At 32.1% G+C, this 16,965-nt stretch overlaps 3 protein-coding genes across 8 annotated transcripts in view; 2 read left to right on the top strand and 1 right to left on the bottom strand.

Annotated features, from left to right (window-relative positions):
- The first annotated feature begins 2,700 nt into the window (after positions 1–2,700).
- LOC141457909 (uncharacterized) lies at positions 2,701–4,942 on the top strand. The gene is made up of 4 exons (XM_074135289.1): positions 2,701–2,892; positions 2,967–3,195; positions 3,289–3,460; positions 4,550–4,942. Exons 1-4 carry the CDS (start codon positions 2,749–2,751, stop codon positions 4,761–4,763), a joined length of 759 nt encoding a protein of 252 aa, XP_073991390.1. The 5' UTR covers positions 2,701–2,748; the 3' UTR covers positions 4,764–4,942.
- On the bottom strand, positions 4,770–6,961 carry LOC141457908 (uncharacterized). Its single transcript, XM_074135288.1, has 2 exons — positions 6,738–6,961; positions 4,770–6,293 (listed from the first exon to the last, which is right to left on the bottom strand). The coding sequence occupies exon 2, from the start codon at positions 6,285–6,287 to the stop codon at positions 4,770–4,772; it is 1,518 nt and encodes a 505-aa protein (XP_073991389.1). The 5' UTR covers positions 6,288–6,293; positions 6,738–6,961.
- Positions 6,962–11,924: 4,963 nt separating this feature from the next.
- Positions 11,925–16,965, top strand: part of shn (zinc finger protein schnurri) — an 89,319-nt gene continuing 84,278 nt past the window's right edge. For 2 of the 6 annotated variants that reach the window (XM_074135122.1, XM_074135113.1), the window contains exon 1: positions 11,925–12,371. In XM_074135122.1, coding sequence (XP_073991223.1) covers positions 12,335–12,371 — 37 coding nt within the window. In that variant the 5' untranslated portion in view covers positions 11,925–12,334. The remainder of the gene's footprint in view (positions 12,372–16,965) is intronic. The other 4 variants (XM_074135111.1, XM_074135121.1, XM_074135117.1 and 1 more) reach the window with 4 other exon arrangements.

The following is a 16,965-nucleotide window of genomic DNA, read 5'->3' as shown; positions in this document are numbered from 1 at the left end:
CTCTTGTTTCTTTCATAACCTAATTCTCACAATTCAATAATTTGTTTTGTCACATCATGGAGTAAATGACTAGAAGTACTGCAGTTACTTTTTATATAGTGGCCGTCCTCTAGATGTTGAACCAGAATATAATTATTTGGGAGTAAGATTTTCTTCTTCTGGGACTTTCCATAAAGCGCTTGAGCAAACTTTATCAAGAGGTAATGCAACTACGTGTGCAGTTATAAGTACTTGCTCCAAATCGAGGCTCATGAACTGGAACTCGAGAGGGAAATTATATCAAGCAGTCGTTATACCATCTATTCTATAAGGTGCCCAGATTTGGGGACTTGCTCATGTTAGAAAAATGTCACCTAAACTATTATAAAAGCCTTCTGCGCCTGCACACAAATACCTCGAATTATATTGTTCGGCTCCAGACCGGCTCAGTCCACTTTAGTTGGTACGTGCTAAAGAATACGGCTCAAGTTACTCAATACCAGTAGGGATAGATACCCTGGAGCATGCCTAGATAAAATGTCCTGCACGCAGGGAAGTGAAAATGTGAAACCCTCAGCTACACAACAATATTTCCTTACTCAATTACCCATATCATGCACACGTTTATTTGCTCAACTTAGGACAATTAATAAACACACATTTTCTTTAAAATTAAAAAATACCACGTACAGAATAGATTTAAACAGTAACTACCTTTTATGCGGCAATGTTCTAAAAGAGGATTTGTACCTTACATTCATGGTTTGTCCTGCGTATTTTAGCATCTGAGAAAAGTACAAGGACAGAGCTTCTTTCAGTTTACCTTTTGTGTTAACTCAGTGCAGTAAAGCTGTAATGAAAACTGTATTCTGTTATCTGTGCGAATGTTTCTCTTTAAGAGAGGAGTTAATAAGTTAAAAAAATAATTTATGTTTTGTATTTTATTTCTTTTTTAATTATTTTGGCTTTATTTATCTTATTACTTATTTACAAGGACTTAAAAAATACCATGAAATATCACAAAGAAGCTAATCCTTTGAACTTATTTCAATGAGTTTATAGAAAGCGTCGTCAAGCCATCGGTGAAGCAGTCTGGGAGGTATTTATGAGCAAATTACATTAGTTTTTAATTAGGTGTTTCTGGATAGTGGTGTCAAGCTTATCAAGGCAGGGGTAGCTTCCGCTTCCTTGAAATCAAATAAAGTTTGCTGGAAAGTTGTATGCCCTTAATATAGTCGGTCAAGAAATAAAAAGTCGGTTAATGAAAAAAAATGGTTAGATCGACAATTTACCTTTTCAAAAAAATTGCTTATTTCCCTATATTCTGACAGGTATCTGTTTTCTCAATTTTTAACCATTAGTTCGTTAGGTTTGTGTCGAGAATTTGACTTCATGAAGTCCCACTTTATTTTTGGACAAAACTACAACTGAAAGTCAAGTGGAGCATTTACAACAGAGTAACTTAAATGTTAATTATATTTATATAAACCTGATTTGAACGCACAAATATCTCTCATAAAAAATGATTCTATTAACTAGAACGAAACATATTTTACTGGTACCAATATTATTCAGTTGTGCACTTCTAAATGATTTTTTTGAGGGAACCCTACCATTACCTATACTGCTCTAGCAAACAAGTTTGAATCAAATTTTCCTCTAGACAAAGATTATGTAATAAGTACAAGAAATCTTCTATTACAACAAAAAATACAAAATGAAACATCTGTTCAGTTAAATGGTACACCCGTTGGTTAAGACATTTTCTTAAATTGACATTTAATAAATCTAAATTGTAAATTAGTGGTGTGTTCCTAATTAAATTGAAATGAGGAACACTATCTGCCCCTTACTTTCAGAAGCTGATTTATTCAAATTTTCTTGATAAATGTTGCAAAAAAAAGTTGTCTGCGATTTTTACTTTAGAGCTCAAGATTATATATACTTACCAATTTCTTATAAAATTGTGTCATATTGATAGGTAGGATACTCCAACTTGAATCGTTTCTTTAGAAATAAACGCTAGTTTCACCTAAAGGAAATTGCGTTCAGAAGTTGCGTTGGAATGAACCTAATGAAGTTGAAATATTAGAACACGTAAACAGAAAAAGTGCCCCATTTTTAGACAACGAATAAAACGAATTTACGTGAATTTCTTACAAACAAAAAAGTGCTCTTCCATATGAATAAAGTATGTTCTAAGAGTGAGGGCTCGTAGAACCTCTACGTTTAAGATAATCTCAGCTTCGGTTTGATGTTGGTAAACCAGAATGAAATAGCTGAGTAGAGCTGGATTGCTGAATCTCTACATTATTGTGTAAAATTCGTATTCGAAACAGTTACGATGATTGAAATTCAGACAGTCATAAGACATATTCAGTTGTAAACTTTTTTGTGGTGTTTGCTAGAATTTAATGGGGAAAAGTTTTTAAATTTTTATACTTACCTCACAGATAAACAATAAACATCAATTTTATAAGAACATTTTTCAGAAAATTTATTTTAAGATTCTTGAATTTTATTTATATATACAAATATATATTCTACAATTTAATAGGAGCCAAATCGATTTTCTGTGGAATTTTCTCAGCACGACGTAACTTGAAGAAATTTAAAAAATGCAGACAATTAACTGATACCGTCGACAATTACCAACACATAGCCAACTCAGAAGGAAAATTATCTTTTAGTTGATGATGAATATTAGCTTCCTTTTCCTGTTGATAAACAACTTACAATTCAGTCAGTCAACTAATGTTATTGTCTTAAATGTCGGTCATAATTATGTCATTTTATAGATCTCATTTGATAATATTATTTGTTTTTATTGGTATTAATTTGTGCTATAAGATCAGGGAAGATAAAACAAAATGTCCAACTGTTAAATCTTTAAGAAATTTCGATATCAATGGGGTTTGTATACTAACTTTTTTTATTGTGTTGTAGGTTTCCATTAACGTATTCATGAAAGTTTAATATTGAAACAGTTATTAGGAAGTTGGTACGTTGTACAATATTATGCTACATCTGAAGAGGAAGTTATCTATCGTTGTATGAGAGCAATATTCACGATGCCTACTGATGGCTTGGAAATTGAAATGAACATTACCTACTCATTTATTGATGATCCAAACAATGAAATGTTAGTTGGAAATATAACATGGACAATACCAGATCTGATGCAACCAGCTCACTGGATACATGCAGAAGATCCATGTAAGTGTTATCATTTTTTTTTTTTTTTAGTGAACAATTGGAATATAGATAATATAATTGTGTAATTTTAATTTATTATAATGATTTCTGTAGATGAAGGAGTTTACAACACTTACATTCTTGATTATGATAGTCATGATTGGAGTTTGTTGCTTCATTGTGCTGAAAAACCAAAAAGTCCAAGATATTTAACCAGCTTAATAATGAGTAAAAGTCCCAGTTTAGCTGATAATGTCATCAACTTCCTCAGAGATAAATTACCAAAGTAATTTTTTTTTTCAATTTCATTATATTAAAAATAAGAATGCAAGTGCCACTTAAGATAATTGATCATTGCTTGTATGTTTATGCTATAATGTATAAAGGGAGCTGGATTTTAAAAGTGAATAGTTCATTAAGTTGGCCTGAGATATATACATTTGCGCTTCTGCTAACTTCTTCTAATAATAAGTGCACATCCTCAACAAGCCCAAGGTTCTCAAGGAATAGGAAAATTTAAAAGTTACGTCCAATTAGAATACAAATGAGTTTTATTTAACAGGTATATTTATTTGTAATCAATGTATCTCATTCTCCATCCCAAAGATAATTAAGAATATCGACTCTAATGTACTCGGAATGAACTGAAAAATGCTATTTTATGTAGACTGTCTTCAAAAAGTATACTACTGTAGCTGAAGATATTTATATAAATTTTTACCTTCTGTTTTTAGTTAAGGACAGCATTGCGATAATTTACTTTTTTTATTTTGTAAAGCTTGAGTTAAGTTCTACATTTTTTATTTAATTATTAACCTTGTAGAGAGGTAGTCCCGACACTTCTACAGGGAATTTCGGATCCATCCGAGTATCTCAGCCTACCAACGCCAATACATTTACACTTGCTGCAATTCTCATTTAATACTCATAGAATCTGCTTAGTTCATATGTAACCCAATTTAGGATTAGCGAACTCTGGCTCATTACATTTCACATTCACACCTACATTCTGCGATCACATCTGGTTCTAAAGAGTCCCAATAGATCTTGTGGGTCAATGGATTTTGGCTTTTTAATCACTTCCTTTTTGTTATAGGATGGATAGTAATCTATCATGCACTGAAAAAGTGTAGATATTAATTTGAAATTGTTGTTGACGAGCTTGACCTAAAATAGATAAATAATAGATTCCAGAAATACATGTATCATGGTTGCGCAAATGGGTCCGCTTCAGCTATCAGCGAATATTGTTATAATTGCAAATATTTTTTTTTTTAAAAAAGGCACTTGGTTCTAGGACATCTTCGATTTTTTTAAATATTTCAAAATGTTTTTCGATTTAATAGCATAATTGTTATTAATTTTTTCAAAATAGGTACGACATAACTTTAGAATATATGTTTCCAATGACACAAAATGCATGTGAAGCAACCAAATACTCGAGCAACTATGACAATGAAAATAAAAGTGATTACCTTCAAACATCCTTACCACCATCAAAGTTATCAAAAAATAAAAAGCACAGACGTCCGCTTAGAAGAAGAGGCCGTGGATCAAAGGCAAAAAACGATTCCAATATATCCTCATAAAGATTTTTAAAAAAACTTAATTTTAGTGTATAAATTCATTATTACTTTATTATAATTAAGAAATACCGAATCTAACAACTCATTGTAAAGTAACATGAATAAAACAATTATAATTGTTATTATTAATACAATTATTGCTAATGTAAATGGCAAATAATTATAAATCTTTTTTGAATGTGTTTGCACCTTGTTTTCTATGTGTACGTTTCTAGGTAATTCATTTTTTTCTTTGTCAAAAATTTCCTTGGATTTTTTGTCAATTAAATTAAGCTGATCAATTATTTCATTAATAAGCTCATTTTTATTCACTCCATATTCTCTGCATACATCCATTATTATTACTGTAATATTCTTTGTAACATCTTGAATATTTTTCATGTTATTTCCCAAACCATCATTTATCCAACAAGGATTTGCAAATGTCTGAAATGGATTTGAAGTTATGTTTGCCGTAGAAGGTATAGTATTTTTATCCAGTTGTCTAGGCATGTGATTTATTAATGGATTCAATAAACCTAACTCCTCACCTTTTTGTGGTTTTTCAACTTCTGCCAATAGTTTTTGTAGTTTATTTACGGTGGATAAGATTTCTTTAAATTTAGATCTGTTCTGATTATCTTTAACTTCTTCATTGTATTCCTTTCCATTGTCAGTAAAATTAGTCGAATCGCATAAAGTTTTCTCTGATTTAGCATGCATACACAAGAGTTTACCTTCCCAAAAAGAAGCTAACTTTTTTACATGTGAAGTTTCAGAGGATGGAAATAAAGATTTTGTGAGCCTTATATTATTGGGTTGTTCTTCACAATCTCCGTGTTTCCTTTTATCTTCTTTATTTTTTTCAAAAATCTTAGAGAAACTATTTGTATGCTTTGTATTTTCTTGATCTGTATCTGATAAAATTGGGACATGTTCAATCACACACCTTTTTAAAGAGGACACGTTTGTTAATTTAGTATATGTGTCAGAAGTCTTAATCATATTCCATATAAGTTCGAAAGTCCAGTTTGTACGCGTCCGTCTTCTTCTCATGTGATTGTGTTGAAATATAGATTTCTTTTTCCTTCTATTACTAACTGGGTCTAGAGAATTTGTGTTTGATGTAATTTTGAAATTCATTATTTTTTGACTTTTATTAGGAGATGAGCGTTCATTTACATGCGTAGGATTTCTATTCTGAATGTTATTTGTGCAATTTGTATTTTCTTCTAATAACTTTTTACTTTTACGAGAGAAGCTTTTCTGATTTTGTTTCTGATTACTGGCAACGGATGCTTTCCTGTATTCAGACTGATTACTGTTTTCTAAGGCTGATGACTTTGAATTCAATTGAGAATTTTCAGCAATTTTTAAATTATCTCCTCTTGCATTATTGTTCATTTGACAAGAATCCCTGTCAGTGTTCTGATCGCAATTATGCAATAATAAATTACTTAAGTGTGTACTTTTCAAAGATTTATTTTGTTTCGCCTTTTCCGTTGTTTTTTTTTCTTGTAGTGGCCACTTTTTTATTTTTTTGTCCATTATTGACTGAAATGGTATCAAATCGATGAATATAAATTTTGCTATGATAAGTATTATTGTAAAAACAAAACATATACACATGTTGATAGCAGGATATTATAAATGCGTAATTAATTTTTATTTTGACATTTTCAAACTTATCTAAGTTACTTTAAAAGAAAATAGCAGGCCACCGGAGAGTTTTCGCTGTGTACTAACTGCCCGTTAAGGGCAGTGAGCAGTAAGAGTCTCCTAGGAAAAGAAATTCTAGGGATAGCCAGCAGTCGGTTGTTTGTGCCATGATTGCACGAGTCCAATCCCTTACTAGCTGTTCTAATTAGTAATTAATGAAATGATTAAATTTATCAATTTTGTAAAAATGCATTACATTTTGTGTTTAACTTCTCTCTAGGTTGCTCTAAGTACTATAAAACGTTGATAAGAAATAAAATAATCAGCAAAAAATAATACCTGACATTAAAGGGTTGGCTGAAATATTTTGACCATTACGTCTATTATTATTAGATTGCTTTTGAAGCATTTGAAAAAATTGTCGTTTCATTCATACATTTCATATTAAAACTATTTCATAAATAATAATCTAACGGGAAAATAATCATTTAAAAATAACATCACTTCAAAGAGAACTATTTAGAAATTCCTGTTCCGTCACGACAAAAACATATGATTTTTTTTACATATGATACATAGATTTTATGTTATTAAATTAAATGAAAGTTAAGATTGATAAAGAAAGTTTAAAAGAAGAATTTGAAGTCATTTGAACATTAGCAAGGATTTGATACTTGAGGGTTATTCTTTTCTAGATCTTTTATAAGCTATTCAAAACCATTCCTCAACCTTCTATTCTTATAGTCTCGGGAAAGCTAAGGCTTCCAAGAATGTGATGTTAGTAAGGATCAGATATAGGTTTCCGCTTTAACTAACGATGTAGGGTTTTTATTAAATTTAAGCGCTTTGAATTTCATTAAAGGCGAGGTCAGTCACTAGAATGTGAAGATAGCCAGTTAATTTTCTTATTTTGCAAGTACTGAATTAGTGTTAGCTTTGATAATGGACCCAGTAGAATACAGAGAGGTTCCTTTACTTGAAAGGCCGCACATCAAAGGAGGCTTTCGATGAGATGAATAAGGTATATGATGATGATCCCCAGTACATGATGTGGCCAATAACTGACATCTTCAATTCAAATGTAGTTGGATTTCAGTGCAAATGCAAACAGCTCCAATTCCAGGGCGACTCCACTTTGCTATGGAAACACACCATCCAGCAAATAGAGGCCGCCATTTTGGAAAATTGCCGCATAACCAATCGCCACCTGGCCCCTACAAGCCGTTTTAATGTGGATAATCAAGCCCTGGAATAAGAATAGAAATCTAGAAGTAGAAAGTAAGGAATTTTTAGCAAAAAAAAAGAAAAAAGAAAAAAAAAGTAACTTATTTACCATTTTTCTGAACCTCTACATCCAAAATCAAGCCAACCTATAGTGTATTATGCAACCGAGGCATTGAAATAGAATTTAAGAAGACGAAAATAATGAATAAAGCTAGCAAAGATTTTCTATTTTACTCTTTCTTCAGAAACCTCTAATTCCAAAATTAGCCGTTCTATTGTGTATGATAAAGCGCTGGAATAAGAATAGAATTCTAGAAGTAGAAAGTAAAACACATTAGTAAAACAAGAAAAGATTTATCTTTTCCATATTTCAGAACCTCTACATCCAACAAGCATTCTAAGGAGTGTTATATCCAACCTAGACATAGAAATAGAATATTAGGAGGAAAACTTAGTAATTTATAGTAAAACTAGCAAAGATTTCAATTTTTTTCTTTTTGTGCATGATCAAGCTCTGCAATAAGAAAAGTATTCTACAAGTAGATAACAAAAAATTATTAATAAAACGAGAAAAAAATTATCTTCCTTGCCATTTTTCTTAAGTTTAAACACAAAAACTAGCCACCCTACTGTATATTATCCAACATAAGCATAGAAATAAAATGTTAGAAGACAAAAATAAAAAATAACTAGGAAAGCTAGCAAATCATTTTTTCTAAACGGCACTTCCAGAACTTGCTGACCTGATTTGTGGGATCAAAGTTTGGCATTTGATCAGAATTCTGGAGCTAGAAGAAAAGGAATTTTTAGTAAAACCAGAAAAGATTTATTTTCATTTTTCAGAAACGCTACATACAAAATCTAGCCAACCTACAGTATTCTATAGATGCATAGAAATAAAATGGTTGGGGATGGAAATAAGGAATTTGTAGTAATACTAGCCAAGATTTTCCATTATTCCTTTCTTTTTTAACTACTTTCATACTAGCCGACCTAATGAGTATATCAACTCCAGGCATCAAAATAGAACTCTGGAAGTAAAAAAATAAGGAAATTCTAGTAAACTATCCATACTTATTACATTTTTCCATTTTTGGTAAACTTCTACTTCCAAAACAAGCTAACCTAATGTGTATGATTAACACTTGGCATGGCAATCGAAATCAGTAAGTCAAAAATAAGAAATTTCTAGTAAAACTGGCTAAAATTTTTCATTTTTTACCTTTTTTCTGAATTTCTATTTCCAACAGTATCCGTCCTAATGCAATGCAAGATAAAAATAAAAAATTTCTAGCAAAATATGTCAAGGTTTTACATTTTTTTCCCTCTTTTCTGAACTTTTACTTCCAATTCTAGCCGACCTAATGAGTACATAAACCTTTGTCATCAACTTGGAACTCTGGAAGTAAAAAATAAGAAAATTGTAGTAAACTTGCTAAATTTATTATAGCTTTTCCTTTTTTTGTAAACTTCTACTTCCAAAACAAGCTAACCTGATGTGTACGATCAATCCCTGGAGTGGCAATCGAAATCAGGAAGCCATGAAAATCGAACTCTTGAAGTTACAAAAAATTATTCCAATACTAGCAACCTAATCTGAATTGTTCGACCCTGCCATAAAAATAATCGAACTCTTAAAGTTACAAAAATAAAAAATAAAACCCTGATAGAGCTAGATAAGGTTTTCTATTTCTCCCTTTTTTCAGAAGTTTCGCTTCTAAAGCAAGCCAAGTGTATGATCCAACTCTTGCAAGAAAATAGAACTCTTGAAGTTAAAAATAAAGAATTCTATGTAAAACTAACTAAGATTTACCATGTTTTTCCATTTTTCTGTACTTCTGTTTCTAAAACAAGCCGATCTATTGTGTATGATCCAACTTTGACATGAAAATCAAACTGTAGAAGTTAATAATAAGAAATTTCTAGCAGTACTAGCCAAAATATTTCATTTATTCTCTTTTTACTTCAGTTCAAATTCCAGAACTAGCCAAACTAATGTGTATGATCAGCCGCGGGCATGAAAATAGTACACAGGAAGCTAAAAAAAAACGATCTTCTTGTAAAACTAGCCATGATTTTTCCTTTTTCGTTTTCTAAGCTTCTACTTCCAAAACTAGCCAACCTAGTCTGTATTTCCAACCCTAGCATGAAAATCGAACTATGACAATTAAATATAAGAAATTCTTGGTTAAACTAGTTAAAATTTTTCATTTCTCCCCTTTTTCTGAAATTCTGCTTCTAAAATTAGCCGACCTAGATTGTATGATCCATCTCTGGCAAGACCTCTTAATATTTAAAATCAGGAACTTCTTGCAAAACTAGACAAGATTTTTTTCATTTAATTCCTTCTTTGAGAACATCAATTTCCAAAACGAGCCGATTTAATGAATATGATCAATCACTTTAAAGTGGTATTAAAGCTGAACTCTGGAAGTTAAAAATAAGAGATTACTAGTAAAACTAGTAAAGAATTTCCATTTTTTCCTTATTTTCTGTACTTCTATGTTTAAACCTAGACGATCTAATTTTTATGATCAACCCCTGGCATAAAAATCTAACTTTTGAAGTTAAAACGAATACTTTGTAGGAAAAGTAGCTATGATTTTATACTTTTCCTTATTTTATAAACTTCTACTTCCAAAACTAGCCGACCTAATCTGTATTTTATAACCCTGGCTTCAAAATCGAGCAGTGGAAGTTAAAAATCAATGAATTCTTAGTATAACTAGGTGAGATTTTACGTTTTTCCCTTTTCTTCTGTACTTCTGCTTGTAAAATAAGCCGACCTAGTGTATATGATCTCTCCCTGGCATGAAAATCCAACAATTGAACTTAAAAATAAGGAATTTAAAGTAACAATATCCAAGATTATCTATTTGTTCTCTTTCTTCTAAACTTCTGCTTCAAAACTAGGCAACCAATTTTAACTGATCGAACCCTGGAAGTTAAGAATAAGCAACTTCTAGTAAAACTAACCTAGACTTTTCCTTTTCTTTTTTTTTCTAAGCTTCAATTTCTAAAACTAGCTAAACTAATCTGTATTTTCCAACCATGGTATGAAAATCTAACGCTTGATTCTATAAAATAAGGCATTCCTTGTAAAAGTATCCAAGATTAAGCACTTTTTTTTTTTTTTATGAATTTCTACTTCAAATACTAGTCGACCTAATGACTGATGAGTAAGATCAACCTCTGGCATCAAAATGGAGTTCTGAAAGTTAATAATAAAGATTTTCTAATAAAGCTAGCCATGATATTACATTTTTTCCCTTTTTTCTAAGCATCTATTTCCGAAACTGGCCAACCTAATCTGTATCTCTAATCCTCGCACAAAAATCGAAATCTGGAAGTTAAGATTCAAGGAACTTTTGGTAAAACTAGCCCAGATTTTCCGTTTTTTTCTCTTTTTACTGAATTTCATTTTCTAAAACTAGCCGACCTAATGTACATTATCCAAACCTGGCCTGAAAATTGAACTTTGGGAGGTAAAAACAACGAATTTCCAGTAAAACTAGCTAAGATTTTTGATTTTTCTCTTCATTCTTCAATTCTATTACGAAAGCTAGCCCATCTACAATGTATGATCAAACCCCTGTATTAAGATTAGAGTTCTTGATGTTTAAAATATGATACATATAGTAAAACTAGCCAAGATTTTACAGTTTTTCCTTTTCTTCTCAATTTCTACCTCCGAAATTAGCCAACCTAATCTGGATTTCTAACCCTGGCACGAAAATCGAAATTCGGAAGGTAAGCATAAGGAACATCTGGTAAAACCAGTGAATATTTTTCCACTTTTTCCCTTACTTCTGTACTTCCGCTTGTAAAACTAGCCGACTTAATGTGTATGATCAAACCCTGACATGAAAATCGAACTGTGGAAGTTCGAAATAAGAAATTTCTTGTAAACCTAGTCAAGATTTTTTTCTTTATTTTATTTTTTTGAGAACATCTACTTGAAGGTTTCTATTTTTTCCCTGTTTTCTGAACCTCAACATACAAAACTAACGGATGTAAGGTTGCATATGCTGCAGATATGTTCTAAAGAAAACTAATTCGAAAATTTCTGTGACTCCTATTTTTATAGAGGGAAAAATTAATCAGTGAATATACTAACAAGTGATAAAAAGATGGAATGTTCATTGTATAATTACAAAGGTAATATTTACGTGTGCATAAACATCATATGGCTTGTGGACCTACATTAAAGTATGGGTAAATGTTTATAAATAAGTATCTAGTGTATGTTGGGGAAGCGCGCAGTATTGACAGTGTATAGGAGGCTGTCTCCATGGTAACAATGTACGAGAGCGGAGCCATGACGTCAGTTCTGGCTGCACTCCCCCCATCCATGGACCGGTTAACAGCTCTTCAGTAGTGGGGAGTTGGTAGACAGTGTCCGTTCGTGTGTATGTTCGTGTGTGTGTGCGCGCTGAGAGCGGGAGAACGTTCTCTTTTGCCCTCTCCTAGTGTTTGAACAGTGCTGCTCTATAGAGCCAATTGCGAACACCAGTGTTTTGGGGGCTTAGAGGCCAAGTGTATGTCACCGGCCGAATAGATGATATAGTAAAAGACGCGTGTTTCCAATGTGTGAGTGAGTGTGTGTGTGTGTTGAAAGCGAGACAGAATATCTGGGATGTGACATAAATTGTCTGCAGATTTCAAGGCCTTGGAAAACAGCCCTTTTTAACCCTCCGTACGGGAGGAAAAGAATGCCGAGAAAGAAGCAAGGAATAGTGCACGCGAAACGTAAGTTCTTTGCCTCAAAACTCATTTCTTGTTGCCTATGTGTTGTTATTTTTTGGTGATGAGCGACTGAATGAGAGAAATAAACCCATGCAAAATGAGCCATGTGTACCACTAGGCCTGTTGGCGTGTTCGTGTATGTGTTTCAAGATAGCAAGGACGTAGAAATGGTGGGGAAGAGAAGGGGCACTGGAGACTCTATGTCGTGCCAGTGGAATGTATCAAAGGATAGATGGGTGGGGATCGGGCAGATCTAAAGACTTTACTACAAACATCGTCCTACTCTCCCATGCTTTTGCTTTTTTCTCTCTCTTTTGCTTAGGAGACCTGTCGTCCTGCCGAGTGGGTTTCCCTCAAGGTGATCGCTTATCATGACGTCATTGGCAATATTACTCATCTTTCAATTAAAATACTTCTCTCCCAATAAATACGCAGGATATGTTTGTTGGTAAAACAGGAAATTGCTAGCAACAGGTGGGTTATAAAATGAAATGCCAGTGAGTCTAGTGAGGCTCTGTTCATGAACCCAGAATAGAAAAGAAGGATACCCATTTGCCCTTGCCACTAGCAGCGCAACATTCTCGATTCCCACGCAGGTATTATTGGTTCATCCATACACATACCACTTGACAGCAGTTTACCTACCGAAACTGTGCATTTTTGTCTGTAATTTCTCAAAAATTAAATCCACTGCGCTTGAATATACAAATATATGATTGAATACCCTTTGAAAGATATAACTCGTTTTGAACAGAAGAATTTTGTATTCTTCGGCGAGAATCTTCCTTATTCAGCTCAAGAAAATAACTTGATTGCCTTCGATTACTTTTAGGTTTACGATGATTAAACTTTTAAAATTTCGTTTTTATCGAAAAAATCTGCATCTTAATCTAAAATATACATTTTTTAAAACCCCAAACAGTTTGTGCGCATGTGAGGTAAATATCTTAAAAAGGAAGAACTGCTTCACATTTTATTGTCATCTCCTCACCTGACTCTAACCAAGTCATTTAATTGCTTATCACTTCCGTTTGATACAGTTTCTCAGAAAATTGAGCTTCTTATGAAAATAAAGATTAGTTCCAAGAGTACCGTCGGTACGGACTTTACTCACACAAAAAAAAGTCAAAAGAGTTCAAAGAATTTTGTTTTTTCGCGTAAACTGCCTCAAATTTGGTATAACATATGTGATAAACCTAAAAACCTACAAAATTTGCAAAACTAATATTTTGGGAATTTCATTTTGTGAACCCCTTAACATATTTTATGTATTTAAACGAAAACTCACAAACAGCTGAAAAATTTCAATCAAATTATCGCATTTAACTCGCAACTAGTTCGGTTCTTCACCGCATTTGCTCAACAAGTAATTTTTGGATGTTTACTTCAACTACATATTTACTTTGCTAGCATAGCTAACTTTTACTTTTCTTCAAAAAAATGTATTAGTATCAAGTATTGGTAGGACTTCGTGACAAGATTTCTATTGTTGTGGCAAGATGTAGTCTACAGTGAACTAAACTAAGACCCAGCTGTAGAACCTTACAAGCACCACTAACCATCTACCAGTAAAAAAAAAGCAATCAGATTATTTACTGAATTAGAGAATGTCTTGGTAATATTTCACTCAATTTTTGTTGGTAAACAAAATTTCACGAGTACATCACCGAAATTCAAGTAATTGAAGTTGGAGATCTAACATTATGTAGTCATTGTCAGGCTTGTTGGTTGAATGCCAGTTATGGATGATTTTTAAGAAGCGTTTTTTGAACGTTTTCAGTTCTACTTTAGGTGCATGTCTTAGTATGAAGACCAAAGAATAGAACCGGTAGTAAAAGGGGAACACTGATGAAATCAAAGTTTGTGAAGTTCATGGTAATTCTAGAGAAACAAATATGAGAATTATGCCTACAGATCGATAGATAGATAGATCGATATGTTTCTGGTTGGCAAAGATGTTTTACTGTTAATGTAATCTAGTTATCTAGTTTTTAAGCACCCAATAAACTTTCCTTCCAAAAATACTGAAGGTACTAGAACATTTTTGCGGTATGAAGTAAATGTACGAGGATTATCAGAAAGGCACATAATGTGAACATACACAAATAAAACATCTGTGTAACCTCTAATGGAAAGAAAGGGCCCAGAACCTTATGACTAGTTTTTCTTCTGGAGCTGGGATCAACTGGATTCACCCACACATTAACAGAAAGAGAAGGGGGAGTCCTCTCCATTTTTATATCATAATTTTGCGCACTTAGTAGCAGCCGTAAAAACCATTTCATCTATCAACTATTTTGGCCACCTTAATACTATTTTACCCCCCTAAATAAAGCTTGTCATTATGTCTGACTCGTGCGAGCAACATTACCTCCTACCATATCCACCCTACATTCACACCCTCCTGGTTCATTAACTATGTACTACCACTTACCTTATAATTTTGTATAATTTGTGTACACAACTAACCATAAACAGTTTATTATGGTCATTGAATACTTTATAATGTATTAGTAACTCAATGAAACAGCCCTTCATTCTCCACTAAAGATATTATTAAAATCGTGTTATACAATTACCATGTTTGATTTAATCTAATTAGTACTAATTATGTTATAATTCAAATAGATGATTTCTATTCGTCGTCAGTTTTATGGTGAATTATCAGTTCACAATCATTGACAAGATTTCCGTGAGTACAAAACCAGCTTAGTTCAACTGTCTATGTGAAGTTAGAAGAATATCGCGGAGGAGTTGGAATAACAATTTAAAAGAGTTCTTAGTGGCTGGCAATTTCGCAAACCGACTGCAACATCTGTTCTTGTTATCTCTTGATAGAAATATAATTTACTTTTACAATTGATATCGGAAATGTTGTAGCTGAAGGCTGTGTAAAGCTTATCTAATGTCACAGGAAATGAAATCAACTTCTAAGCGTTTTTTTCTTTGCTTAAAACTGTGTGCTTAATGGTGGATAAAAAATATAAATTTGAATTTGGGGGATTAATACTTGAAAAAACAAAGACATTTTTCAGAAAGTTATTTAGCCGATATTTCAGATAATCCACGTAGCTCGTTTTATACATAAATATTTTTTGTATGAGCGCTTGTGGACGTGAGATTATATAATTGGCGATGTTTTATTTTTAAAAATTGTGACGAAGTTTCAAGTTATTTTACATTTTTTTTTGTATTTTTGGTTTTTGGTTTCTCTCCAAGACGATTATTTGAATGTGTATTCCCATGCTCATAAAGCTCCTCCTAAGGTCAAATCTTATAGTGAAGAACTATAATGGTACTCTCTCCTACAATTCTAGTTTTTCGACATATTTAATGTTATAAGCATTTCAAGATTTTTTTTTTTTTATATTGTGAAGAGTAGATTATTAAGAAACTTCTTTCTTTTGAAACTTTGGTAAATTTTATGATTACAATTTGGCAGAAAATAAGGGGATAATAAAGGGAAAAGCGGTCTCATTCCAACTGACGTTCTTGATTCTAAGAATTTTTAATTTGTAAACAACTTCCACGGCATTTAGAAGGAGCAACTTAATTTCATTTCCGAAATTTTCAGTTCCCACCACACGCACAACGCTCTAAAAACATTTTTCTTATTTCTGGGGCCATAAAAATACCTCTTTTTTTTGGTAAAAACTCTATTTTTTAAATCTACAATTATCACAGTATTGCTTCTTACTTGTAGAAAGTCTAGGTAAAAAATATTAATTTACAAGATTTATTAAAAATGAATTAGTATAATGCCTTCCACAAGAAATCGATATTTTTAGAGATCAACATGAAGCTGTTGGCTCTTCAAGAACTATCGATTCTATAATATAAATATAAAATCAATTGATTCTAAAACCATTTCTATTGGAAAACGTTCCCAAAAATGTGGCAAATCTATTTATTTTCTAAGAAATTTTAGATAAATAAATCCGTCCAATAAATATACAAAAATTTGTCATCATTCTTGCAAACTTCATATTTCTTTATAGCAGTCAGTAAAATACAAATGTGATTTGTAATTATTAACTATTCTACAAACATATCTCAATATTCGCCCTTTTTTTCTTCTTTGAGGATATTTATACAATGTATTGGTGATTTTAAAAATAAAATAAAAATGTTTACTTTTATTGAGAGAATGAGAGGTAACCAGTTTGGCAGTGAAAGGACATCGTGATATCGGTGAGAGATAGACAGTGAGTTTATTATTATACGTCTTTGAATAAAATGTGTATTTTAAGATTTAGTTGCCTAGTGATATTTTGTATACAGCTTTGCTTTTTTTTTAAATACTTCGCATTTTTGTGCCAATTTTGGCTTAGGATAGGGTTAAAAGTGAAATGTTCAAGACTTCCTTTATCATAAAACCACTAATAACAGATTAGTCCAACAAGCTTAGTATAACGAAAACCAACTAATGATAGGTTTAGTCCCCAATCTTTGTTGAAACATCCAGAATTGTTTGGATTCATTCCAGTTGGCCAACTCTTTTGATTCCCAACTATATAGTAAACAGTAGTTTGCAGTTGATTCAGCAATAATCGACTTTAGTGAATCGAAAAACTGGAGGGAAAAAACTAATACTAAA

Source organism: Rhodnius prolixus, unplaced genomic scaffold (genome assembly GCF_049639745.1).
Source record: "Rhodnius prolixus isolate KJV_2025 unplaced genomic scaffold, Rpr scaffold_5, whole genome shotgun sequence".
In the NCBI taxonomy this organism is placed as follows: Eukaryota; Metazoa; Arthropoda; class Insecta; order Hemiptera; family Reduviidae; genus Rhodnius; species Rhodnius prolixus.
The sequence above is the reverse complement of the archived record's forward strand: the minus strand, read 5'-3'. Positions and strand labels throughout refer to the sequence as shown.

Excerpts from the sequence above, each read along its gene's own strand:
- LOC141457909 (XM_074135289.1), top strand. The coding sequence starts at position 2,749 with ATGTCGGTCATAATTATGTCATTTTATAGATCTCATTTGATAATATTA. Across the intron at positions 2,893-2,966 it reads GAAATTTCGATATCAATGGG|TTATTAGGAAGTTGGTACGT; the intron begins GTTTGTATACTA and ends ATATTGAAACAG. Across the intron at positions 3,461-4,549 it reads CTCAGAGATAAATTACCAAA|GTACGACATAACTTTAGAAT; the intron begins GTAATTTTTTTT and ends TTTTCAAAATAG.
- LOC141457908 (XM_074135288.1), bottom strand. The coding sequence starts at position 6,287 with ATGGACAAAAAAATAAAAAAGTGGCCACTACAAGAAAAAAAAACAACG.